Below are 25,940 nucleotides of genomic sequence, written 5' to 3' on the forward strand. Positions count from 1 at the left end.
CTATCACATTTGGGTGCCTCACATTGCCCATATCTCAGAGCCACTATATAAGTTATTAAAGAAGAGTAAGAGATTTGTTTGGAAAGAAGAACAAAAAATAGTTATAGAAAACCTAAAAAAGATGTTGAGTTCACCACCTGTGCTTAGACAAGTGGATTATCAATGTGGAAGACGAGTGGTTGTAACAATGGATACAAGCCTCATAGCAATTGGATGGGCTATTGGACAAGATGATGTAGAAGGGAGAATGTTTGCTATAAGGTTTGGAACCAAGATTCTTACAAAGAGGCAAAGGACTTATCTAGAAGTTGAAAGAGAGCTTTGGGGAGCACTCACCGCTTTAAAGGTTGAGAAGAATTATTTGATTGGAACAAGTATAGTTTTGAAAACATATTGTTTATCATTACTTAGAATGATAATTAACTGTACTACTTCAAACATTGCCATGTTAAGATGGATAGCCTACATAAGAACATTGAATCCTTTCTTAGTACATATTACTGGCAAAGAAAACTTGGTGGCAGATATGTTGTCTAGAGCTAGATATACCTTTGAAGAAGAAATGATGGCACACGAAGGAGGTGAAGATGAAGAAGAGAAGAGTTATGGAAATTCATTTGCTACTGGTGGAATGGATTTTGGTGATAAGGTTCAAAAATTCTATGAAGGTTTGTATGAAGGCAAATTGAAGGATAATAGAATTTATTTAAGTACAATGAAGAAATAAGAAGGGTGGATGGATAAAACCTTCAAAGATATTAGACATCAATCCTATGGTTATTTGTTTAGGAATGGATTCCTATGGAAGAGGCCAAAATGGGGTGATAAAATCCCATTGAAGATAGTAGGAGATCTTGAAACTAAGTTTAAGGTTTTAAGAGAATATCATGATACACTTTCGACAGGGCACAGAAGAGTTTGGCTACATATACCAAGATCAAGGAAAGGTATTAGTGGAAGGGTTTATACAAAGATGTAGAAGACTTTGTGAACTCCTGCTTAGAATGCCAACTACAATCTAAAGTTAGGTGTAGAGATGGATTACATCCTACTTATCCACCTTTAATATATTTTCAATGGGTGATTGATTTGGTAACTATGCCATTGGACTTTGGAGTATGAAATATTTGGTTTTGGCAAGAGAAGAGCTGTCAAATTATGTTGAAGGGAGGGCTTTGAGAACCAAGACTACAAAGGCAATATGCAGATTTATTTTGAAAGACATCTTTAGCAAATATGGTAACATTGGGAAGATGAGAGCTGATAGAAGAGAATTGGATGCCATTGAAGCAAGAGAATTTTTCAATAAATACAGAGTTCAATTGAAGTTGACTACTTATAATCCTGAAGCCAATGGAAAGAGTGAGAGGAGTCATCCTCCTATGCATTTATGCAATTAATAATAATTGCACTTGAAAACAACAGACTATAAATCCATTCCAAATTGTTGCACAATTTCAACCACAACACATGTTGAAACATCCAGAACATTCAGATGACCAAAAGATGCAACATTCCCTAACCAGCACCATGGACATGTCTAAGTGTATGCATGTGTGTATACATATACATATATATATATATTCCTCATTTCATCCTAACATAAACTGACGACAAACCCACAAGTAAGATTCCCCGACTAAACTTTCATCCACCCATATCCAACAAAAACCAAAACAATGCAATCAAACCACATCACACCAGCATCACTAAGCCCAACTCAACTTCAAACAAACTGAGACCTGAAAATGCAACCGCAAACACCTGACGAAAACACCAGCAGCTAACAAAGCTAAAAATAAGCAACGCCAAGTAAGAAATTCAGAACTGAAAACAAGACGGAAAATCAAAATAAAAAGAGAATCAATATCGTACACAAAGAAAATGACCTTGGATCCTTCATACAGATCAACATACAGATCCCCACAAGGGAGCTGCTCTTGCATCATAATACAATCGATCCAGTCTCCTACTAACAGGATCACCGCTAACCAAGCACAACTGTCAAACTTCCTCTCACCACCCCCTACTAACACCCCAACCTGACCAACATTTACAAATACGACCGTGCCACCAACTTCACCTTACCACATATCCTCCACTATCCTTTCGATTCATTTCCATTCCCTCCCGTCCCCTTCACAGACCGCGCTAGCCCGAAGACACTGCCGGAACTACAACCCCAAAAACCGTGACTTCCTATTCATCTCCAATCCGACGCGTCACACACGAGCTCCTCCCGCCTTATGAGAATTCTCATCCCACTTAATCGCACGCCTCTGCTTCAATACCCACCCCACCAAGCAACTGTTTCCCACCATATCAGTCACTTAATTCTTACAGCATCAGTGCTCGATCACCTAGCCATCCAGATCCTCATCCTCCTGCAAATACCACCATGTAACGATCAGACACATACACCTACACAACCACATCCCGCTCTTCCAAACTAGCAACATCCATAAAGCAACGGAACTTCAACCAGCCACATTCCCCACAACTCAACCACTCATATCCTCACACCCACTCCCACTCCCACCTCTTCGTCTTCGTCGTCGTTGATCTCCGACTTTGACTTGTCCGACTCCTCCGCTTCTACCTCTTCCGCGTCCTCATCCTGTTCCACAACCCCCACCACTTTCAGACCCATTCCCTCCAAACCGCACCCCCCCCCCAAACTCCCTCATACACCTCCACCCTCCTCCAACCCACCTGTTTCTTGTTGTACGCCGATATCGTCTTGTCGTATTCCGACTTCTTCTGCACCGCCTTCGTCATGAAAGGCTGCTTCTCCTGCACACCCATAACCCACTCCTTCAGCACCCATCCACCCCGACCACCACACATACATCGTCCACTCCCCCACCCTCCTTCTCAAACCACCACCCAACTCAAGCTTCGAGCCTACTCACAGCTTCTGACATCGACTTCCATTTCTCTCCTCCCGCCTTTCCCACCGCTGTCACTCCCTTCACGTTCGGGTTCTCCCTCTTGAATACCTCCCGAAACTCGTTCCTGCCACACCGCCACCCACCGTCCCCATCAGTCCCCCCGCTTTCCCTCCCAACAACACCCCATCTCCCATCACCTTCCCCTCATCTGCACCACACCCCAAACTCACAAGAAGATGAAGAAAGCCGTCGGCGGCCGCTTCGGCGCATTCGGGTCCTTCAACTTCTTGCCACCCTTCGGCTTCTTCGCCTTCGTCTCTTTCACCGCCCCTTTCCGCTTCTTGATGTCCCTGCACCCCCACCACCACCCCCATCACCATCACCATCACAAAAACGCCGTCACATCACCTTACGTCACGTCACATGGCATCACATGCCATATGTTTTCGTTTCCCACAGGCACACCACCACAACACGTGCCCATCATCCACCCCACAATGCTTACTTGTCCTGGACTTTCGGCACCCTCTCCTTCGCCACCGCACCACCTCCTTTCTTGCCCTTTGCTTCCTTCATCTTCACAGATTGCGCCAACGGAGCGATGATGATCCAATGCCAAGCTTAAGCAACCATCCCCCGACAATTCCCCCCAATTATCTCTTGTGCAACACCTGCATTGCCACCCCATGCACAACCTCAGCCTCGCCACACATCGCACGTCTATATCCACAAATCTCATCACCTCGCACCATAGCACGCCATCAAACCAAGCCCCATGCATCAACCACACTCCTGCGCACTCCACCCAATTGCGCACTTCTTCCACATCTCTACACTTCCCAAACATCATACTTTGCCTGCGCAACGCCACTCAACGACTCCACTCACTTTTCCCTTCTTCCACCACGTACCAAACATTAATTCTGCCATCCTAACCACGAGCAACTCATCCTAACGTATCCAAACCAACAACGTTTCAATGCGCTACCACTTCCACCATCATTCCCCTATGCAACCAGCCCCACCCTCGCAACACATATTCAACCGCGCATACGAAACCCATGGTGCCCAACACATAAACATCTCATACCCCACACGGAACCATGCTCGCCGCTCTGGCGACGTGCCTGCATGGTCTCATGACCGCACAAACACCGGTCCAAGCCACATAAACACACAGAGACACAACCCACAAACCTCCGCCCCGAGCCCGCTTACACAGGGCACGAGCTCGAAAACACCGCCAGCCACAAAAATCACATTCGCAACAACAAGCGACACACACTGCACCAATTCCACTCACCTTCTCCCAACACGCCCCGACAAAACAGGCTGCGAAAACTAGTCGCGTCACACCACACCTAACCCCACCTCAATACCACAACGCCTCCCCACACACGCCCATGCAAACCACTCTCCACGACGAATCATCCCAACTCAGACACGAAGAAAAACTGCCACTCCGAATTCGGACTCGTCAGGACAATTGACGCTGCAACAGCAGTGCCACGACAGGGGGTACAAGACAGGAAGGGCCATGCAACGCACCTGGATGACGCACACCGACGCGCGGCGCGAGGCAGAAGGGAAGCAACGACGACGACGACGACGACGACGAGGAGCAGCGACGCTCACGGGGGGAGCCGCGACGGAGGCAGGCCAGCAACGAAGGGGCCAGTCTCAGAACACTCTCTTCCCAACAAAGCTCACAACAGAGAGGCAGGCAGAGCCAGCGAGAGAGCGAGCGAGCATGCGTGCGTGGGTTGGACTACACAGAGAGAGGGTTTGCTTCAGGCGTAAAGGGAACACGACTCCGCTCAAGCAACGCAAAGGGAAGACAAGGGCGAGAGACGGGTCACGCTGGACCGGGTCGGGTGCCTGGAAACTTGCGAAGCGCGCGTTCAGAAAAGTAGCGGGACCGGCAGACGGGAGCAGGTGACCGTCTCAGGCGGTTTCTTCCGGGTTCTCTGGCAACCTGCCCCTCCTGCCCGCTTGCTTTGCTGGATCGAGTGTTTTCGGTCTGCCCCTTCCCCTGCCCGCTTCCAAATATTTGAAGTTTGAATTACGCGCGCTTGTTGCTCTCTTGTGGCGCCTGACGGAGGCTCACTGCGATTCCGTTTCATGTTGAGTTCCGGGGGGCACTCTGGCCCTCACGTTTCGCTTATTTGTGTATTCTTCGTCTATCGGTGGCTTATATTTTTGTGCAAGAAAATGGAAGATTATGCGATCGCACCGAGGTTTTTGCTAAATGATTTCTGCTCGTTAATCTTGATTACTGTACTTGTCCAATCGGTGCGGATTGGGAGTGCGCTTCGTTTCAGGTTGTTCCAGATCCTCGGTTATGACTGTTGTGAAAATCTGTCTTGATACTGTAAGCATCGTTGTCACAGCAGTATGTCGCTCACACTGCAGTCGTTCTCTGTGGTGATGTGTATTTTGAATTTGAGGATTACACCTGACCCTCTCTATCTTGTAGTGGCGAACAGCAACCTAACTGGATCTGAAACAAAATTTTAATGTATTGATATGGATATTTAGAATTGGTTGATAAGTATGGCATTCATTGCTGTTAGAAGGAGCACGCAAGAGTTCGAAAGAAGCCGCTTCATTTCGTTTTTCCATCAGTAGGCATATCGACAGATGTGCAACAATGCTCATTTGAGGTGAGCTTTTTCGGTTTGCTGGTTTCTACTTTCTACCTTTGACTTGTCTTCTGTTAATTTCTTTTCTTCTTCTTCTTGTGGTAATATGGTATTTTCACATATGTTGGTGTTTTTAGTCACTTTTAAGTTAATTTCGCAGAATCACCACTCCTCCAAATTCTAATTTCTGTCTCACATCAGTGATGTTATCTCTTTCAAATGCATGCTTCTTTACTTGATGCATCATAGTTAAGATTTAAAGTCATTAGAAAAGCCTTGGCATAATAAATTTGTAAAATGAGCTCACTTAAGTAGACTTTGTTGGCATAAAAACACCATGATTGGCTTTATGAGTATTTTTCATAAATAATTCAAACAATAAACAGAATATCTGTATTCTATGTATATTTTTTGTATAGTAATGATAGTGTCAACATGAATTAAAAAATAGGTTGTAACTTTTTATGATGTTGAATGTCAATTAAGTAATTATAGTGATTTTGATAATTAAAATTTATTTTTATCTTTTTTTACAAAAAAAAATGGTTGAAATTTTAATGGAAGTTTATAGTCATTTCATTAAAGTTAACTTGTATACATCCAAAAAGGGTCATGCAAAAACTACAAGCAAATTAATTAGACCTTTTAAAGGTTTTGAAAAGCAACGTCATATCAAATTCTGTTATTTCTAATAATCAAATTCTTAACCATCACAAAAGTCATAACAAAACAAAAAAGATGATTCTTAAAGAAAAACATGTCTAACACAAAATAAAATATATTAGTAAAATAATTTTATAAACCAATTTTTTTTAATTATACAAATATATTTGATAGTGATAACATATTTGGTATTGGTAGTACAAGATATAAGTAAAAGATACTTTCTACTTTAATAACAATAAATCAATAAACAAATAAATAGGACATAATCAATAATTTCCAAGAGTTTTAGTATATTAAATAAACATAGTTCATGTTATTTAACTATTTGTAACATTTAAGAATCTATATCAAATTTTAAGACATAATTTAATTTACTTTTGAAATACTGAGAAAATCTTTTCTATAATAAATTATATTTTAAAATCTACACTTTGATTAAAAAATACTATAACATAAAAAATACCAACTTTATGTCACTCATTGGATGTTAATTTTTTTTTTTTTTTTTTTTTGCTGTAATACAAATGTGTGTATATATATATATATATATATATATATAAAAATATAAGACAACTTGGATATAATACAAAAAGAGAAATAAGTCTTTTGATTGGCCATAACAAAGGAAAATTAGAGAACTTACAGAACATACAAACAAGGGAACATAGAAATGAGGAGATATGGAAATATGGAAACATGAGAACTTGGGAATATATGGGAATGATAGAGCATGGATAAACAAGGAAATGGATAGATGTGCCAAAGATTGCAGTGCCCAACAACATAGATTTCTACTGGTATATATACATACATATGACTTTAATTATACTTTATTTTATTATTTAAATAATTAAAATATATTATGTGTGTATATGTATATATATATATATATATATATAGTTTTAAAAGATTTTGCAACATTCTTGTTTATTTTTTTTACTGAAATAAAATTAATGCCTTTTAATAATTAAATTTATAATACTGATTTTTAATTGTATATATACATATATGTTCTATTTGCAAATCATTATGTAATAATTATTTTGAAACTTATTAATACGACACTTGTTCAAATTTTATCATATGAAAAAAATGTATAATCAGGGTTTCTGTGTAACAAATCACACAAAATAATCATTTGCTTTTTACATATACCTTCAAGGAGTTCTGAATCTATGCAAATAATTTATATACATGCTGAACTGAATTTCTCCCTCAAAAAACTTTTCCTTTATGCAATCCTCGTATTTTTAATTAAAACTATGAATTCCATGAGAAAATTTCTAATACCTTATGATAAAATTTCAATCTTTGATTCCAACAAATCAAATTGGTGTAATAATTAAATTATCATTTTGGTGAACCAAAAATTCCAGTGTGATCAACTTTTTTTGTAATGCATGTTTTTAAGAAGACCCGCTTTCTAAACATTTTTATAAGTTTATTCGTAATAAAGCTTAGTAATAAAAGTTACTTTATTGGAACCTGACTGCGATTGTTTAGCATCTAGAAGACTTTCCACTACAAGTACCTTGTTGATAGTGATTTTATTTACAGCTTTCACATTAGCTGGCAAGTTTGTTTTTTGTTGATTTTTTTTTTTTTTTTTTTTTTTTTTTCCACTTCTCTAAAACACTACTTAGTTATACAAGATAAAGATGTGAAAGAACTAGAAAATACTCATTTTAATCCACCTCAACAATCAATTGTCATTTATTTATTTTTCCAAATGTGGATATATATATATATATATATACATATATGGGAAATATCAGAAAAAGGTGTTTTTCTAGAAACTACATGATGTCCAAGTGCAGAAATTACAAAAAAAAAACAATTCTGGTTGAGGAGAAACATATATAGGCAAAAGAATAATAATAAAACCTTTTTTCATAATACACTTTAATTAGATCCATGATTTTATTTTGTGAGTGACGTCAAAGATAAAATTATATAAACTTACTTGATTGAACTCATTTTTATTTATTGTATACAAATTTAGCAACAATATTGTTGCATTTGTGTACATTAAACAAACTACATCTGTAGGTTTTTTATGTGATTATTTAATGAAGTGTAATTTCAACTTATAATACATAATACTACACTTGTACATTGAATAAACTTCATCGTATAAAAGCTCCAAATTTTAGTACAACTAAGAATTTAAATTCATAGAATTTAGTCCTCCACCATGACACAGTCCATATTCCTTATATGCTTTGTAAAGTAAGCTCACCTCACATTTTCCAATTCAAATAATACTTTCATATACTACCAAAAAACCAATTAAATAATTTTATGAATAAAATGAAAGTAAAAAAAATAGAAACATATTAATGAATTGTGGTTTGGAAACATTTATTGATGCTTTTATATTTTTTCATGTGTTAATATATGTATATATATATATATATATATATATACACATACAAACACCACTAGCCCTTCTCTTAAGGAAATAAAGGGTTGAAAATATTACATAGGTGGAATATGTTGAGGCCGACAGGACATGAAGATATGCAAATAAAAGTAAAAGACATGTGTTTCTCAAGTGTTGTAAAGTTCCAAATTTCATGACGTCTCTTCACATTCATTCAGCATTTTGAAACGATTATAGAACTGTATGTTCATTATGTTTGCTTGGTCAACCTTGGAATTTTGGGCTACATGAAATTTTCTGTATAACTTGCATTCTAATATTAGAAATTTGGGTTCCTTCCATCTCCACATTCTTTAATGTATTTTTTCTAAAAGTAAGATGCTTGTTGCATTTTATTGTCCCAATGCTTCCATGTTCCGTTGATATGTTCCATGTTCCATGAACAAATTATCATAATTTTTGTTGTTCTTTTCACAGTCTACCCAATTGTTTGTGTGTATGTTATTATGTATGTGTGTTATTTAAAAATATTAGCTAATTAATAGAAGAACTTTTTTAAATGTGTAATATATTTTTTGTTTAATACAATAAAAATTTAATATTCTAATTTTGACACACATATATATATATATATATATATATATATAATTAGAAAAGATATAAAATTTTCATTTATTTAGTCTCAACTCAATAAAAAAATAAAAATAAAAATATATATTCTTTGTTAGGCTACAAAATGGTTCAATAAGCTACTTATGGTTATTACAAGTTGTCATACAATATCATAATTAAATTGATTATTTTTCAATCATATCTCTTTTATAATAGTATATCATGTATGTATGTATGTATGTATGTATGTATGTAATGTCTATTCAAATTTTAAAATATCAAGAATATAAATTTGCAATTCGTTTTAATTTATCCGATTTCATTACATATTTCTAATTTTTTTTAAATGGAATCTAAATGTAAGGAATCATTTAGCATATCATGTGTCATTCTCACTGACAATTGTAAACTTTGGATTGGCTAATGCACCTGAAATTTTTTAGCATCAAAGGCAATTTTTTAACATTACTTGAAGTTTTATTCTGGTACATCTCAATGGTATTTTTATACTTACTAATACTAAAAGTATAAACAAAAGTAGTTAAAGACATATTATGTAAACAACACAATATGATTGACTTATTATTAAAAATTACTTTAAGCAGAACCTTCATGATACATTTGTAGAGAAACATATCACGATCAAAACAAAAAAAATAAAGAATAAATTAAAGCTTTTTTAAAATTTTAATTGTTAATGTTTTTTGATACTATTTTGATTAACATTTCATCAAACTATTGGTCAACAAAATTAGGCAAAAAATCAAAGTATCTTTTTCAAAAGGACAAATTTCTTTCATAAAAAAAAGTTCAATAAAGAAATATAGTATATTACTGCATGTGTGTATATAAATGTATAAACATAAATACATACAAACATACATATGATTTTTTTCTAAAAAATGTGATCTTTGAATATTATTTTATTTTATTTGTGTTCTTTGAAGGTACATTAAAACAACTTAAGTGACTATTAATGTATTTGATATCACATTAATATTATAAAGCAAATGTTTACATACATACATACATACATATATACATGCACATTTGATAAGATAAATCTTGCTTTTAGCATGAGATTATTTAAAATAGAAAAATAAATTCACTTTATTCATCAGAATATACTTGTTGGTATGAAAATGTACTTAAAGGAAATGTTTAAAATTTTATTACTAAATAGAATACTTGTGTTTATATGTTTATATGAATCCTTATATTCATGTTCAAATCCAACATTCACCAATGATCTATTTTTATCACATACATATATATATATATATATATATATACATGTAGCTTTGTATACAAAACATTTTATCTATCATTCATATTGATTTATATTGCATGATTAATGTAGGTGTTGTGATACCTTGTATTTACACTATCTTGCATTCACAGCTCCTGCCATCATTAAAATCAATATTTGTACAAAAGTTTGTTGTATTACAGTATGATGCGTCAATAATTTGTACATATATATTTTTTGTCATTGTTAATGATCAATTCAATGTTGTTAAAATAAACGAAATTGCATCGCGGCACTAAAGAATAAACCTCACACCATTGTACGCATTTCATCATGTTCAGTTAATGCACATTTCCATCAAAATTAATTACCTCCATCCTAACTCTTGGACATGTTGTGATTGGCTACTCAACAAGTAGCACCTCAATATTGAATTCAGAGACAAATCATTTGTAATTTTTCATTCAAGACCAGGCCAACAAAACGAAACCTCTTTCTGAATAGTTTGAATGATGTAATTCTCATCACAAGAAGCTATTTCCTCATAAAATAAAATAAAACACAATAAAAAAATACTATAGATACAACAACAAGAAACAAATAAAACCAACGATGTAAAACTGTTTATGTGTTCAGTGTTCCATTAACATACATTTTTTTCCTTTGGAAACTCATTATTTATAGTTATACCAGACCGACAAGCCAAGAGCAAGTCTTCTGTCCTCGGACAAGAGAGACCAGTTCTGGGGCTACAGTAGATTAACCCCACAAGCAAGAGGGCTCTTTGTCACTAACCACTGCAGGAAAGGATTGACCATGGCTCGAGCTTTGCCCTTGCCCTATAGTCTGCATAGCTCCCTGCTGCTGCTGCTCGTTTGCAGCACGAAAAGGTGGATGATGACAATCGCGATGGCGAAGGTACTCCTTTCGACAAGCTCACACTCTGGCATTAGCAAGCGACGACGACTAAGGATAACCAATTCGCTTTTCTGAGGATGCTACCATTCTAACGCACAGAAATATCGTCACCCACCTCGTACCTACACCAAGCCAACAGCACCATTCAGTTCAGACAGAATATACTGAACCTTTCTTCAACTTTTCAACGGATCCTTCCTGGTGCACAGCACCCAGAAGCTTCGGCGTGTCCTCTCAACGTCTCCGTAAAATAATGGCGGTGCAACCCGCGATTCCGAGGGAAGGACAGGGCGTGGAACCAAGAGGGGAAAAAGAAGCCCCAAGCTCCAGCCGGGTTCCCAGTAGTGCAACTTGCCTCTGCTCGACCCCAGCCGTCTAATTGCAGCATTGGATTCCCCAACAGAATATCTGGCCACCAAGCACGGCCGGTCATGATTGGAAATCTAACCGTGGAGCATGGTTTGGTCGCAGATTGTCACGAGGCGAATGATTGACACGGAATGAATATTGTTTGCAATCAGAACAACTAAATGCCTCTGGCAGAACAGAGGTGACTACTATTTCTAAAAGTTTTGGTGACTCAACTTATGGAGAAATCGCCTTGTGCAACGGAAGGAGGATGAAATGTTTGATGCTGTTGGCAAGCGAAACGTGGGAAACAACAGACTTCGCATTCCTCCCATACTGTACAGAGAATCAAAGACAAAAACTACTTAGGCTCCACACGAAACTACACCAAGGTGGAGAGAGACAACAAATCGACGAACTCCCAGGATATCGTGATACATCACAATGCGAAAATCTGGTTGTCGGTGTTAACAAGAGGCATCTCCAACATACTGTCCACGACGATATTCTCCCATTACAAAGGGAAAGTATATTGACCATCCATGTCAAGCACAGGCACACCGGCATAATCCATTCAAGACCACATTCCTACTAACAATCCTTTAACGGATAGAACCCAACCGACAAAAACTTGGATCATGTACATCCGGGAAGGTATTAAGGAGTTGCGATTGCATAATCATTCCATCAATCCAATCCTGCCCTTGAATCTCCTTCCAACAGAATCGCCTGATAATGAAGCACTAACACCCCTTGCCATTGCCTACCCGCTAAACAAAACCCCAAAAACCTGAACAGACATTTACAAATACGCGTCTGCCAGCAAAATAAATCTCCAGCATATCCAAATCCCAAAGATTCCCATCCTTCCTTTCCCCTCCCTTTCCTGAACCGCCCGCACTCATCCATATATAGTGCCCGAGCCAAGCCGCGAAGAGCCCAACACCTCCACCATCCAAAAAAGAAGAGTTCACTCACACACCTAAGTTCCACTAAGATCCTACCTATCACTGTCTGACACCTCCACATCCCCAAGCCGAATGTCGTCTGCAGATGTAACAACCGCTAACGAAGATACGCCCCCGGGGGACATCACGCAAAGTGCTCAGTCTTGGTGATAGCCAGCAGCCAATGCTTCCAACGCCTACCCTCTAGCCGCTCATCAATCATCAATCCTCCAAATCCTCGTCCTCCTGAAAAAAACCCCAATAGATTCAGACAACTATCAAACACAAAAAACATAACATGCAACATCCATAAAGCAACGGAACTTCAACCAGCCACATTCCCCACAACTCAACCACTCATATCCTCACACCCACTCCCACTCCCACCTCCTCGTCTTCGTCGTCGTTGATCTCCGACTTTGACTTGTCCGACTCCTCCGCTTCTACCTCTTCCGCGTCCTCATCCTGTTCCACAACCCCCACCACTTTCAGACCCATTCCCTCCAAACCGCACCCCCCCCCCCAAACTCCCTCATACACCTCCACCCTCCTCCAACCCACCTGTTTCTTGTTGTACGCCGATATCGTCTTGTCGTATTCCGACTTCTTCTGCACCGCCTTCGTCATGAAAGGCTGCTTCTCCTGCACACCCATAACCCACTCCTTCAGCACCCATCCACCCCGACCACCACACATACATCGTCCACTCCCCCACCCTCCTTCTCAAACCACCACCCAACTCAAGCTTCGAGCCTACTCACAGCTTCTGACATCGACTTCCATTTCTCTCCTCCCGCCTTTCCCACCGCTGTCACTCCCTTCACGTTCGGGTTCTCCCTCTTGAATACCTCCCGAAACTCGTTCCTGCCACACCGCCACCCACCGTCCCCATCAGTCCCCCCGCTTTCCCTCCCAACAACACCCCATCTCCCATCACCTTCCCCTCATCTGCACCACACCCCAAACTCACAAGAAGATGAAGAAAGCCGTCGGCGGCCGCTTCGGCGCATTCGGGTCCTTCAACTTCTTGCCACCCTTCGGCTTCTTCGCCTTCGTCTCTTTCACCGCCCCTTTCCGCTTCTTGATGTCCCTGCACCCCCACCACCACCCCCATCACCATCACCATCACAAAAACGCCGTCACATCACCTTACGTCACGTCACATGGCATCACATGCCATATGTTTTCGTTTCCCACAGGCACACCACCACAACACGTGCCCATCATCCACCCCACAATGCTTACTTGTCCTGGACTTTCGGCACCCTCTCCTTCGCCACCGCACCACCTCCTTTCTTGCCCTTTGCTTCCTTCATCTTCACAGATTGCGCCAACGGAGCGATGATGATCCAATGCCAAGCTTAAGCAACCATCCCCCGACAATTCCCCCCAATTATCTCTTGTGCAACACCTGCATTGCCACCCCATGCACAATCTCAGCCTCGCCACACATCGCAGATCCTCATCAACAAGCCTCTTCAGAACATACGAGATTGTTGCGAGAGTTACGACCTTGTCTGCGCAACATCGCTTGAGAACACGAATTATTTGTGCAATATTCTAATGAAGTCAAACACTATTTCTGCGCTATGCTTCCAAACTGATGCACTGATCGCGATCAAGCAACAAACTTCAATTTCTCCAATCAATTCTTGCTCCACAATGCCCGTCGAGAAACTAGCACACACAAAATCAAAACAGAATGCCGCAACCAAACCCCGAAGACCAGGATACGACCACTCCCAAACAGGCCTACAATCAAGCTGGCGATTTTGCGAATTCGCCTGCATGGAGTCATGACCACAACCACGAGCACACGACGCACGCATATCCAACCCAGGAAGCACCACGACCTAAAACAACGCACGCCAGACACCCCGAAGCCCCCACTTCAACCCGCACATAAAGAAAACCAGCTACGAAACACTAAGAAGCACATAAACCACACTCATGACCACAACCTGGTCCACTATACCAAGCCCACTGACCCTCTCGAAAAAAAACAACCAATAAGAAACGCCATAAAGGCTAGCCACCTCGCAAGACACAACTAACCCCAGCCCTTGTATCAGCGCGCTCTACCACGAACACCCATGCAAATCACACTCGATAAAAAAAACACACACAATCAACTCCTAAGTCAGACGAAAAAAAAAAAAGACTCCGAATTGAGGCTCACAAGAAAGAGGGGAAGGGGGCGGGGGACTGCAACGAGAGTGCGGCGATGGAGGCTAGAAGAAAACGAAGGGGGGGAATGAACGCACCTGGGCGAGCGAGCCGGACGTGCGACGCGAGGAAGATCGGGAGCGAGCAGAAACGCTAGAGGAGCACCACAACACACTACGGCCAGTTAGAGAACACGGGAAACCTCTCACGACAGGCAAGGAAGGCTGAGTGAGAGCGAGAGCGTGCGTTGGGCTTCAGAAAGGGTTTGCCTCCTCTCAAGCACAGGCTCCACGCTAAGGAGCAAGAGAGAGCGCGCGAGTGTGAGACCCTCCCTCCCCCACGGGTCGGGTTGGGCCGGGCCGGGCCGGGCGGGATGGTGGACAACGGGGGGGAGGGGTGGCCTCTGGACGCATGGACCAGGCCACCGGCCGAGACGGTTGACGTCCCGATCTGCTGACTCCGTTCCTATGATGTGGCACTTTTTAAATCCCACACGAGTTGGATTTGTGGGCAGCTTCTTCCTCCCTCTTTGCGCCGGGAAGTGTTGGCGTTTGGCGGGAAGTTGCCCCGCCATCCCTCGACAAACCCCACGTTCTCCCGCACTTCTGTTGTACCCCGCCCTGTCGAGTGTGGCATTTCCTGCAAGGGATGGATGAACGATATGTGTGTTCGCGACGTGTTATTAAGTTCATCCATCGACGATAATCGTTTGTCATGTTCTGTGGTATATTCTGTTTGAAAGGTTTCTTAATGTCTATTTGGGATACTTGGGAAGGTGGAGTATTGCTTCTTTTTATAAATAATTTCATTGTGTGTATCATGTAGATTAAATATTACGCATTGCAATCAAAATTTATTGAATTTTTTGCTTGGTAGTTTCTTCCTGAATGCATTTAGTCTTAAAGTTGCGCATGCCATATATATTATAAACATAGCAATAGCATTCACTTAACGTATATACACTTAATGTACTATTATAAAATATCAAAACCGCATGTGTCTATTACACTCATGTGCGCTTGAAAAAATATTTTTATTTTATGTTAACTTTTGTAGAACGGTTAATTTTGTTGTTTATATTGCAAATATTGCGAAAAATATTGATATTTATATAAGCAGGTGATTTCATAGTAATAAAAATTATAAACAAACTAATTTCTTTGAGGATTTCAATGCAATTTGTTCTTTGCACTAATTTTCAATTGTAATCATTTACAGAAATATCATGTTTTTGTAATCTTTTAAATATTTTTATTTACTAAATTTAGAAGACATTTATCATTTTATTTTAGTAGTATATCATTTTTTTTTTTTTTTTCCTCTTCTTCTCACCATTATGATTTTGAAATAATAGTTGTTTTATTTATCTGCATACGTTCTTAATTTGTTTTCTTCAATATTAGTTATATTTACTGCAGTCTATATTTCATTGTTAAAAATTAGGATGATAAAATAAAGAGAAAGAACTGGGTCTCAAAGTTTTACTCCTTGAGGATTATTGTAAGATTATTTGAAATAAATATAAATGTTTTCACCCCTCCGTTTTGGCAATACTTATGTTCTACCGTAGATTTCCATAGTCAATGGTCAGGGGTTTGAACGGTTTGGATGATGAAGTGGCCCCACCAAAGGAATTTGGGCATAACTTGGGCATAATTTGGGCAAATGTAATGGATGGTATCAAAGAGGTTGGCGATGAACGTCAACTGGACGGTTGAAGAGGCATGGATGAGAACCGGGGGAAAGAACCCAGAATGAGTGGATGAGGGAAGAAGGATGAGAATCGGGGGAAAGAACCTCAAATGGATGGATGAGGATGAGCAGATGATTCGAGCTGAGCCATAGAGGGAGAAACCAGCCACCATTGCAGAGGAGGACGACGAAGAAGAAGAAGCAGGACTCATAGCAATTGCTCGCTCCCATCCCGAATTGCATAGTGTCCCCGCAGCAGCAGCAGCTATGGCGTCCACCATGTTGGAGTCTCATCTGGTCTCTAGCGTCACATTGCGGGTAGCAGCAGCACCTCGCAATTCGGCAGCCTCGGCCTCGGCCTCTGCCACAGCGCAGGCTGTGCCTTGCAAGGCACTGGGAGCGTCGTCATCTACGTTGCTTCGTGGCGGGCAACTGAGGACGGGTTTCGTGGCTGTGCACAGAAGGCCTTGCACGATGGCCTTCCGTCCCCGTGCGCAATCGCAAGGTGATGCCGAGTCGTGTAGGGATGTCTTTCTTATTGGCTCTGAGGAGTTTGTAGCGATGGTATCAAATGTTCGCGCTTAGTTGAATGTAGTAGCGACTTTTATGTCAATTTGTAGTGAACTTTTAGAGAATGCGTGGAGGATTTTTTTTGAGATTTGATTGCCGGCCATGGCATTGGGTGGGGTGGATGTCGGGCAGTTTGCAATTTGTAGGTAGGATGTTTTGGTTAGTGAATGTGTGATCTCGTAGGTGGAGATATGGTGGTGGGAAGGAATTATAGGTAATTAAAATAAGGAAGAAAGAATAGAAAAGAAACGGAAACGAGTCATGAGTTGTTTCTTCTGTCGCTTTCCGCATCTATTCGGTTGTTCTATGAGCAGTGGTAACGTGGTCGTCTCGGACACTGACCATAATTGATGTATGCTATTTGACCAGGTTGCGAATTGTATGTGGCCTATTGGTGGAAGCTATTAAATTAGTTGGTGCCAGCATTTAGTGATTTGCACTGTTTCTCGTCCAGTTATATTTGGGATTTAAGATTTAAGCTCGTGTTCCTGATTTTCTGACAGTTTATCACAAGTTTTCACGCGCTCGACTTCTGGTCATCGATCTTGACTAGATTAGGAAGTCGAATGCCGAAACAGATCGTCGAGTGTAACAGCTGAACAACAGAATAGTAGCAGTACAGCATTTGCGTGCAGAATTCCCAATACTTGGACCGAAAAGTAAATTGCATGTGACTGCTTGGCTGTCTCTTAATAGCTTTATTATTTACGTGATGAATCTCTGGCATTAAGCGGCTTTACACTTTGCAAGGGTGTGAAGCCGGGAGACGAAATGAATGCAATTGTGCCTGACGGATTTGCTTCTGAATCGGATGCAGGTACCAAGCTTACACAGGATGAACTCAAGAAGATTGCTGCCGAGAAGGTCGTGGCATGACTTTCTTCTTGGTCCAGAATAAGTTACTTCTTCGTGATTGTGATCGTGTGTTGTGTCGGTCCGATTTAATAAAGCTTTTATTTAACTCGAGTTTCCTCGGACATAGAAGGCTTAGACGTCGCCAGCCTGATCGCGCATGGCAAGTCACTTAGTTCACGTCAATATTGTAGCAAGCTCACAAACGTACTCGCAAATGATTCTTTCCTTTTTTTATTTGGCATTCTTTGACCCAGTGTACCGGTACTGTCGAATCCGTGTAAACCGGTTGCACAAAATGTTCCTGTGAATAAACCGTCACTTATTCGTGATTCGTGTGTCGTGGATGTAGGCTGTGGAATATGTCAAGAGTGGCATGGTCTTGGGTTTGGGCACAGGTTCTACAGCTGCATTTGCAGTGGCAAAGATTGGCGAGCTTTTGAAGGTTTGTATTTTTGTCTTGATTGTGGCACAGTTTTGTGTATAAGATATGGAGACATCTCTATATAAGATATAGTTTCAGTTTTAGATCGAGCTTGTAGACTTTCTGTTCCATAACAAATGATGTTTACGTGGCATGTGGTTATGCTTTGAACCGAGAATTATCAATTGTAAAGCACTTTTACCTTGTTTGAGCAAAGAAATACTATTATTGAACATTTGTATGTGTTGCAGGAAGGAAAGCTGACGGATATTGTTGGAGTGCCTACCTCAAAGGTTAGATTCGATCGTGTTATATGTGTGGTTTTGCTGCAGAACTTTTTTGGTGCAAAGCATCTTGTTCTGGTGGTTCTCTGTTCGCTTATTTGGAATGGATTGTAGAATACTGTTGAAGGCAGAGAAGAATGTGAACGAATGCAGTTTGTTCTGATATTATGTTGATGTTACAGAGAACGGCAGAACAGGCTGCGTCACTGGGCATCCCTCTATCTGTTTTGGATGATCATCCTAAGGTAATTGTTGCAGCACAGTCCAGATTTGTTCTGAAAGTATCCGAGTGATGATGATAATAATGGGGATGATGGACGACCTTCTTATTTATTTAATTTTTTATATAGAGCTCTCTCTGTTACATAGCTTGTAAACTTTTGGTACTAATTGTTGAGGCCTAGCCGCTAAATGGAGAGGGATCGCTTACGACGAAAGCTGAAAGTGTCCAGGAGCGACAGTTTGGCTGTCTCTTTTCTAAAATTTGTGAAGTTTCATTCACATCAGATTGATCTAGCTATCGATGGAGCTGATGAAGTCGATCCCGATCTCAACCTTGTGAAAGGACGGGGTGGTGCTTTACTTCGTGAGAAGGTAAATTCTTTATACACTACCGCTAGCTGGTGTTTACTTACTGTTCAGACTACTTAAGTGCTCAGTCTAGGAAATAATATTACGTTGAATCTATGGTAGTCAAATTTTGCTGTATTTCACATCATGACACGATACAATGCACAGGAATTGTGATGTTTGTCAGGTGTACAACTACTGTTTCTTCTGTTTGGAACTGTTTTGCTGCTTTGCTGCAATATGAAGCCTAATAGTTTTATGGTTTGTTTCTATGTAGATGGTGGAGGCTGCTTCAGCAAAGTTTGTAGTGATTGTTGATGAAACCAAGGTCAGTGCTATCTCCTGTTTCTCTTTTCACTTCATGGAACAAGAATTTTAGTCCACGAATTGGATGCTTGCGTTCATAAAGAAGGAAGGCCATAAGCCTTGCAGGGCTTTTGACCACGCTCTTTGCCGAAGCACCCCAGGCTACTCTTCATTTGCTTTGCCATTTTGCTTTCTTGAACCTATTCTGAATGTCTACAGGTTTTCTATGTTAACACCATTGTTTGTGTTGTGAATTCCCCAGTTAGTGAAGGGCCTTGGAGGCAGCAAGCTGGCCATGCCTGTGGAGGTTGTCCAGTTTTGCTGGAAGTATAATGCCGAGCGCTTGAAGAACCTTCCAGAACTTGCTGGTTGCGAGGTACATCGATTCACCAATTTTATGTTTCGTACTGCTATTGTAAGCGAGACTGGGTTATTTGGAGTCAATGTTCGAGTATTTCTGGCTTGAGATCGCTCCTAGTTGTAGGCTATGTGTAGGCGTACTGTCTGATCAGCACCACTTGGTGTTCATTTGCTCCTAGTTTGATTAGGTTTCTATTCACCACGTATTAACGAATGGAAATGTACTATTTTTCCAGGTTAAACTTCGCATGGATGGCGACAAGCCCTATGTGACTGACAATTCGAATTACATCATCGACCTTTACTTCGAGGTATTGGATTTTTTGCGCAGTCTCTGAAACTGTCTTCAATATTTTAGTATATTCAGGCTTTCAATGCTTGCTTGTGACTCAAAATTCTGCCCAAATGACTTGATCTTACTGAACATGTAATCTGTTGGGTTTTCTTATTCCTTCCGAATTGTTTTCAGGAGCCTATTGTAGACGCCAACGCTGCAGCTCAGGCTATCTCCGCATTAGAAGGTGTGGTGGACCATGGGCTTTTCTTGAACATGGCCAGCGCTGTTATCATTGCAGGTTCTGATGGTGTTACTGTCCAAACTAAGGACACTTAGATTCTTGAGTGTGTAGGACAAGTTGTTAGTATAAATAATACGTAGACGGCTGAACATATTTATCGAAAATACGGCAGTAATTTGAATTTTCGCAAGGCATTCTACTTTGCTTAATGCTGTCGGTAAAATTTTGGCATTGTTGTTGGTGAACATCTTGAAGTCTACATACTCATCTAATGCCCTCTATGTGTAAAAAGCTACATAATGCTGGGGCTTGTGTTGCTTCAACTCTCAACTGTTCAAGATGTGTTAGAAATTGGTAATCCTTTATCATCGCATCAGTGCCCCGTTATCTTATCTTTGAACATTGTACAAGTAAATGGTTGTGTGATCAGTAACCTGTGACCTAAGACTTTGCTTGTAGACTATTTAAACAATGAGCAGGTAGAGGTCGTTGACCACGTAATGGAATTCCATCAATTCCCGGGTTGTAACTTATCTTCATCTGTAAATCAATTTCTCAGGGTGAGGGCGTATCATTGTTAACTTCGTCATCTGCTGTGTATTTGAACACTGAACATGTGCTTGCATAACACACAAACACTAATCAATGCAACGGGTAAACCCAGGTTGTGTCGAAAAGAAAAAGAAAAAAGAGAGAAGTAAAGTGCTTGTAAGGATTATCAAGAATCTCAGAGAAAAGCGTTGTGTTCTCTGAATTCGCTGAAGAAGGCATTGAGTGTGCTTCATCTGTCTGTGGGCCGATGATAATTGATTTCTCAAGTATGCAATCACAACATCCTTTTCCGCCACTGCCTGTCACGCCTGGGCCTTGACCTCTACCATCTCTTTTGCGTGGATCACACCCACATGATTTTGTCAGGTTACATGGAGAGCTTGTTGTCACTTGATTTTGCTGATTTTCAAGAAGAAAATCATTTCGGATTAGTTCTTTATCGAAGTTGACAGTAAAGCCTTTATTCTACACAATCTTAGACAAAAACTCTCTTTTTGGTTCGTCTTTTTAGTCATGGTAAGACATGTTTATGTTCACTTCAGAACCATGTTATATCACAATGTTTTGTTTTACGATTAGAAGGACCTTGTCAGTGCGCAGTACATCAACTTTGATATTGCCCTTATTTACTCCGTCTTCGTCTGTTGCAATCGTCTCTGCTCTTCCTCCAGTCGCGCCTCGAAAGTTTCCTCTTGGTTCCTAAGCTGAGCGTCGTGCTGTGATGTCATTGGAATCAATTGTGTGGAGTTAGTTTTCTCTTCAAAACTACCTAGACGCTCACCCCTTCACATCTCAGACCGCAGACCACGACAATTAAAAATTATGCTGCTAAAATGCTAAGGGGGGGCATAGAATCTTTGCTTTTATTCGCTCAGCATTAAGGACGACAAAGAGATGAAGAGAGCAACTTGTCTTATTTTTTTGTGCGAAGCAGATAGATAGAATGCAAACCTGGTTTTGAAGGTCCATAATTAAACGAGTTTGAGTCTGCATTTCTGTACGCAACGACGCCATTTTCTTCCCTGCTTCCTCGAGCCCCATTTTGGCTTCCACTTTGCGCTAGGGTTAATTTAGGCAACGCCATGCACAGTCGTAAGATACTGATTGAATGTGAAGATGGCATTCTAGCAGATCTATTTCAGATCTATTGTTGATTACGATTCTAACAGACTTGACTAATATGACATGTGATACTGTTCAATCATTTCATTTCCGGGAAGTTGGAAACAAGAACAGTGACTTCACAAAGAATATGTTCAACTGACAAACACTGTCTGATTGGTTGGATGACGACCTAAGACCTTTGCTTCCCTCCTGAGAAATGCAACATAAAATCCATCACAATAGTCTCTGAAACTTGGCGATCCAAGTCAAAGTGGACTTTCCAGAAATGAGTATACCAGAAGTAAAGTGTTGCTCAGTTCAGAGAATTTTGACTTGTTGTCCTTCAAATCTTTTTCGATCTCAAGTTTATCTGCAATTACTGCTTCCACTTTGGCCTTCAATTCATTTTTGTGCTGTCCTATGATTTTCTCCTTCTCGCTCTGAAGCATTTCCACCACCAATTCGATCCGTTCGTCTCGTTCCTTGGTGAACCTGATATAGTCCATGCCACCGTCGGAGCAAACTCTAGACATCTTTCTGACATGAACGTTGCCAGACATACTACATTGTATCACGTTTTACCATATCGGCTCAACGTTTCCGGAAGGATTGTGCTTACAAAATAGCAGCGCTGTGCAAACGATTTGTGATATCATGTTTTGAACTGAGGCTGGGAGTAAATCTCACGTACTTGGAGCGCATCTCTACCTCTTTGCCTTTCATTCCCTCATTGACAAGAACTTTGATCCTTTGTTGAAATTCGTGAGATGTTGCAACCATTTGGAATTTCCGGTGCTCGATATGGCGGTCCTTATACTTTGCTATTTCCTCGACATATTTCATTTGTTTCCTCAATGCCTCCTCTCTGCATCATCAATCCATAAACTACCGTGTTGCACATTCCGCTAGTTTAGATTACTATACTGATCGTTCAGATTGAAACTGTTACTGTTGGCACTAAAGAACGTACAACACACCTTTCGGCAGTCTCTTTCTGAAGACGAGAAAGACACTTCTGGAAATGTTCATTGTCCTCTCGACGTCCTGCCTGTGACCGTTCAAGTTCGGTTGTTATCTCGGTGACTACTCGCATACGCTGATCAATAGCTTGTTGCTCCAACCTGGCACCCCTCTCACAGCACACTGTCCATCAGTCCCCCAGTGTTGCAGGTGCTCTATGGTCATAGGCTATGAACGCATCTTTCTTTAGAGTATCCGAATCTGTTAAACAAAAAAGCAATACAAAACTGACATACTTTACTACTAATTCAGCCATTCGAGCATGAGCGGCAAGGCTCTCGATGTTCAAGATCTTATCTCCCTCCTGCTCCGAAGTTTCACACGATCAACAGAATTAGGCATAAGATGGCATGTGGGTTAGCTTAAATGTTTTTAGGATTGCCTATGCATGTGATGAGAAGACATGGAGCATGATGTAGACGTATAGCGTGTTTCGTAATTTGTAAAGTTGTGCACTATGAGTATTTCTTAGTTGAATTCCTGCAAGCCAATCATGTCATAAATTAAACGATCTGACCAGTAATAATTTGCAGACTTGGGATACATTCGTAAGGCGTAAAAGAAGAAACCTGTCGCATGCTGTCTCGCAATACGCACAGTTGGCGTCTATGCTCCAGGTTCTGGGCAGCTAATTGACTTTGCATATGCTCTGCGTGTCGTGCCTCTACCCTTGCAAGTTCTTGCCTGTGCCTCTGGAATAATCTCGATCATACGAGCGTGTAAGAGCAATGGTCTGCTTCTCTAGAATTGGTGGTTTCGGCGTAATGTCATATATATCAGCAAAGTTCCAGATAGATGGTGGCATTTGCAACGCCAGGAAAGTGAGTGAGAATTGAGAGGAAGAGACATTTGGTGAGCATACGTCATTGATATTATCGAGGTGCGGCTCCAGACCTCGGATTGCAGTCTCCTTTAGCTCCTTAATTTTCTTTTCTTGCCAATCTTCCTGTCTGCTCTTTTCCCCAACAGTCCAGAGCTCCTTGGCCTGCGTTTTAGTGTTAATGGTGAGAAGGATTGTGCGCTCCAATGTGGACAATCATCTGTTCAGTTGGATCTTAAAGAGTTATAGACGACCAAATAAGTAAATCTGTTGAGGCCTTGTTCTGGTCTTTACATTCTTCATCTTGTGACACCACTGCTCATATAGCTCCTTCACTTCCTCTTCAAACTGCAATAACGTCAACATAATTTAAGCCGGCAAAACGCAGATGTTTTGTTACCGTAACTCATCAGAACAGATAAATCTTTCACCCGGAAGTTGTTTACCTTGGACTCGGCAGCACAGAGAATAGCAGCGAGGTTACAACAGTTCTGAGAAAGCTCTTTGTCAACTAATATCTTCTCGTTCACAGATCGATGGTGCTGGATTATGACTTTGTATTCTGCCGCTTGATCCTTCAGCTGCTTGTGGTACTTCACTCTTTCCCTAGATTGACAGTTCTTTGCATCTGAAGTCAAGGAATCCTAAGATTTTTATGATGGTGTTCACACATTCTTTGTTTAGTTACTGTTATGTTAGGAAACTTACATCTGCATATGTTCATCCCTGACACGATTTAGGTTCTTATTTTCGACTCTTAACTCAGAAATTTCGGCCTCCTGTTGAGCTATCCTGTCCTTCAGCTCCTGAACCTTCCTCCTGACACCGTCGAAGACCGTGGTGGCGGCAATCGCAGGATTGGAATTAGTGGTTCTGGATTCTGTTGTTGAGTGGAAATTAGAGTATGCCATTCGTGAGGAGCTTATGAGTGACACTGCTTCCTCTGCATGGTCCAAAACCGCTCGCGGTGAACTGCTGTCTTTTAGATTGAAATAACATTCTCCTCTTGGCTTTGATCCTTTCTCTGAGGTTAACTTAAATTTCCATTGAAGGTTGGACTCCTCTGCTTGACCATGGTATGATGAAATGCCGCATGGCTTCTCTGTTATCAGTGATGTATTATCGTATTCCTCAGTTTTACTGGCATTCAAAATTGAAATAGAGGCTTTGACTTCCGCTGGGCCTGCTCTCTCATATGCACGCTGTGTGTACATGCACCCGTTATCATAGGCACCGATTGACTCTAATTTCATATCATCTTGATTCTTATTATTGCTGTAATCGATGTACTTTCCTTGTGCACTCTCAGATGCGGTAGACGGGACTTCATAATGGATGAACAATAGTTGAGGTGTCAACCCTTTCTCTGAGCTTAGGGCATGATTTCTTTTCTCTATTTGCGGAAGGGAAACGTCTAATTCAGCTTCGCCCTCCTTGCGGTTCTTTTTTTGCGACGTTCCTGCATTCGGTACATCGGAGAATTGCCGCTGCTGTCTCTGCGTTTAATTTGTTGATAAAAGCTGCTGCGTCCTGGTGTGTTGAGATGTTTTTTGTATCGCTTGCACTGTACGCCTATTTGCTTGTGCTGGAAGGACAATTACTGTCTCATCTTTTCCAGAGGTCAGTTGGCTTGACCTATCGGCATCCTCGTGTTGAGCAGAAGTTCCTACATTGTTAACATTTTCTTGTCCTTTGACTTTCTCCTTTCTGTCGTGACAGAGAGTGATGCGCAGCACTTCATTTTCTTCCTCTAATCCTTCGTTCCAGTTCTCATTTGATACCATATCATCCTGTAGTCTTTTACTTTCGTCTCCTGGTTCTATACATTCAACCGATTCATGAGCTGTTGCTGTCCCGTCCACTGCAAGATCACCTTGCTCTGATCTGGACCACCGCGATTCCCCAAATTTATCCATTAATGAAGACAAACATCCCTGTGAAGCGTCTCGCTGCTCGCCAAACGAACAACCTTCGGTTTCGGCTTGGGTGGTGGTGCTCTGAAACGACCACTCTGACTTGGATGGAGATTTCTTAGCACATATCCAT

The 25,940-nt window shown here is 40.8% G+C and overlaps 4 protein-coding genes and 3 long non-coding RNA genes across 11 annotated transcripts; 3 read left to right on the forward strand and 4 right to left on the reverse strand.

Annotated features, from left to right (window-relative positions):
- Positions 1-1,869: 1,869 nt before the first annotated feature.
- On the reverse strand, positions 1,870-4,690 carry LOC112293060 (HMG1/2-like protein). Of its 2 annotated transcripts, none has more exons than XM_024542112.3 (7): positions 4,440-4,690; positions 3,397-3,562; positions 3,122-3,241; positions 2,913-3,015; positions 2,713-2,793; positions 2,540-2,617; positions 1,870-2,384 (listed from the first exon to the last, which is right to left on the reverse strand). In XM_024542112.3, exons 2-7 carry the CDS (start codon positions 3,465-3,467, stop codon positions 2,361-2,363), a joined length of 477 nt encoding a protein of 158 aa, XP_024397880.1. In that variant the 5' UTR covers positions 3,468-3,562; positions 4,440-4,690; the 3' UTR covers positions 1,870-2,360. The 2 variants fall into 2 exon arrangements, with proteins under 2 accessions (XP_024397880.1, XP_090112963.1); XM_090256837.1 differs by lacking the exon at positions 4,440-4,690 and adding an exon at positions 4,195-4,400.
- A 287-nt stretch (positions 4,691-4,977) lies between these two features.
- LOC141046382 (uncharacterized) lies at positions 4,978-5,938 on the forward strand. Its single transcript, XR_012219295.2, has 2 exons — positions 4,978-5,212; positions 5,430-5,938. It is a non-coding gene; the product is annotated as an uncharacterized LOC141046382 (long non-coding RNA).
- Positions 5,939-11,044: 5,106 nt separating this feature from the next.
- On the reverse strand, positions 11,045-12,047 carry LOC149987621 (uncharacterized). The gene is made up of 2 exons (XR_016506991.1): positions 11,947-12,047; positions 11,045-11,483 (listed from the first exon to the last, which is right to left on the reverse strand). It is a non-coding gene; the product is annotated as an uncharacterized LOC149987621 (long non-coding RNA).
- A 307-nt stretch (positions 12,048-12,354) lies between these two features.
- Positions 12,355-15,131, reverse strand: LOC112293050 (HMG1/2-like protein). The gene is made up of 7 exons (XM_090256838.1): positions 14,921-15,131; positions 13,902-14,067; positions 13,627-13,746; positions 13,418-13,520; positions 13,218-13,298; positions 13,044-13,121; positions 12,355-12,902 (listed from the first exon to the last, which is right to left on the reverse strand). Exons 2-7 carry the CDS (start codon positions 13,970-13,972, stop codon positions 12,879-12,881), a joined length of 477 nt encoding a protein of 158 aa, XP_090112964.1. The 5' UTR covers positions 13,973-14,067; positions 14,921-15,131; the 3' UTR covers positions 12,355-12,878.
- A 1,571-nt stretch (positions 15,132-16,702) lies between these two features.
- LOC112293051 (putative ribose-5-phosphate isomerase 3, chloroplastic) lies at positions 16,703-20,607 on the forward strand. Its single transcript, XM_024542092.3, has 10 exons — positions 16,703-17,019; positions 17,902-17,948; positions 18,289-18,381; positions 18,612-18,653; positions 18,827-18,889; positions 19,152-19,238; positions 19,492-19,542; positions 19,783-19,896; positions 20,117-20,191; positions 20,350-20,607. The coding sequence occupies exons 1-10, from the start codon at positions 16,782-16,784 to the stop codon at positions 20,491-20,493; spliced, it is 954 nt and encodes a 317-aa protein (XP_024397860.1). The 5' UTR covers positions 16,703-16,781; the 3' UTR covers positions 20,494-20,607.
- Positions 20,608-20,987: 380 nt separating this feature from the next.
- On the reverse strand, positions 20,988-25,340 carry LOC112293048 (uncharacterized). Of its 4 annotated transcripts, none has more exons than XM_090256839.1 (12): positions 24,603-25,340; positions 24,341-24,500; positions 24,189-24,242; positions 23,937-24,059; positions 23,644-23,766; positions 23,311-23,378; positions 23,032-23,175; positions 22,746-22,919; positions 22,351-22,546; positions 21,902-22,009; positions 21,554-21,666; positions 20,988-21,349 (listed from the first exon to the last, which is right to left on the reverse strand). In XM_090256839.1, exons 1-11 carry the CDS (start codon positions 25,145-25,147, stop codon positions 21,577-21,579), a joined length of 1,785 nt encoding a protein of 594 aa, XP_090112965.1. In that variant the 5' UTR covers positions 25,148-25,340; the 3' UTR covers positions 20,988-21,349; positions 21,554-21,576. The 4 variants fall into 4 exon arrangements, 3 of the variants coding, with proteins under 3 accessions (XP_090112965.1, XP_073395711.1, XP_073395709.1); XM_073539610.2 differs by having other exon boundaries at positions 20,988-21,281; positions 21,536-21,666; XM_073539608.2 differs by having other exon boundaries at positions 21,536-21,666.
- LOC141046339 (uncharacterized) lies at positions 23,365-25,340 on the forward strand. Its single transcript, XR_012219225.2, has 5 exons — positions 23,365-23,426; positions 23,608-23,954; positions 24,427-24,484; positions 24,661-24,970; positions 25,204-25,340. It is a non-coding gene; the product is annotated as an uncharacterized LOC141046339 (long non-coding RNA).
- Positions 25,341-25,940: the final 600 nt, after the last annotated feature.

Source organism: Physcomitrium patens, chromosome 16 (assembly GCF_059467195.1).
Source record: "Physcomitrium patens ecotype Gransden chromosome 16, ASM5946719v1, whole genome shotgun sequence".
Taxonomy (NCBI): Eukaryota; Viridiplantae; Streptophyta; class Bryopsida; order Funariales; family Funariaceae; genus Physcomitrium; species Physcomitrium patens.

What these genes read in the sequence shown, in the direction of transcription:
- LOC112293060 (XM_024542112.3), bottom strand. Translation starts at nt 3,467, where the DNA reads ATGAAGGAAGCAAAGGGCAAGAAAGGAGGTGGTGCGGTGGCGAAGGAG. An exon ending in GGAAGTCGATGTCAGAAGCT is followed by an intron (nt 2,794 to 2,912) that starts GTGAGTAGGCTC and finishes ATGGGTGTGCAG; the next exon opens with GAGAAGCAGCCTTTCATGAC. An exon ending in CGGCGTACAACAAGAAACAG is followed by an intron (nt 2,618 to 2,712) that starts GTGGGTTGGAGG and finishes GTTGTGGAACAG; the next exon opens with GATGAGGACGCGGAAGAGGT.
- LOC112293050 (XM_090256838.1), bottom strand. Translation starts at nt 13,972, where the DNA reads ATGAAGGAAGCAAAGGGCAAGAAAGGAGGTGGTGCGGTGGCGAAGGAG. An exon ending in GGAAGTCGATGTCAGAAGCT is followed by an intron (nt 13,299 to 13,417) that starts GTGAGTAGGCTC and finishes ATGGGTGTGCAG; the next exon opens with GAGAAGCAGCCTTTCATGAC. An exon ending in ACGACGACGAAGACGAGGAG is followed by an intron (nt 12,903 to 13,043) that starts GTGGGAGTGGGA and finishes GGTTTTTTTCAG; the next exon opens with GAGGACGAGGATTTGGAGGA.
- LOC112293051 (XM_024542092.3), top strand. Translation starts at nt 16,782, where the DNA reads ATGGCGTCCACCATGTTGGAGTCTCATCTGGTCTCTAGCGTCACATTG. An exon ending in TTGGAGTGCCTACCTCAAAG is followed by an intron (nt 18,654 to 18,826) that starts GTTAGATTCGAT and finishes TTGATGTTACAG; the next exon opens with AGAACGGCAGAACAGGCTGC. An exon ending in GTGCTTTACTTCGTGAGAAG is followed by an intron (nt 19,239 to 19,491) that starts GTAAATTCTTTA and finishes GTTTCTATGTAG; the next exon opens with ATGGTGGAGGCTGCTTCAGC.
- LOC112293048 (XM_090256839.1), bottom strand. Translation starts at nt 25,147, where the DNA reads ATGAAATTAGAGTCAATCGGTGCCTATGATAACGGGTGCATGTACACA. An exon ending in TGCGAGACAGCATGCGACAG is followed by an intron (nt 23,379 to 23,643) that starts GTTTCTTCTTTT and finishes ACTTCGGAGCAG; the next exon opens with GAGGGAGATAAGATCTTGAA. An exon ending in TTATGGACCTTCAAAACCAG is followed by an intron (nt 21,667 to 21,901) that starts GTTTGCATTCTA and finishes ATGACATCACAG; the next exon opens with CACGACGCTCAGCTTAGGAA.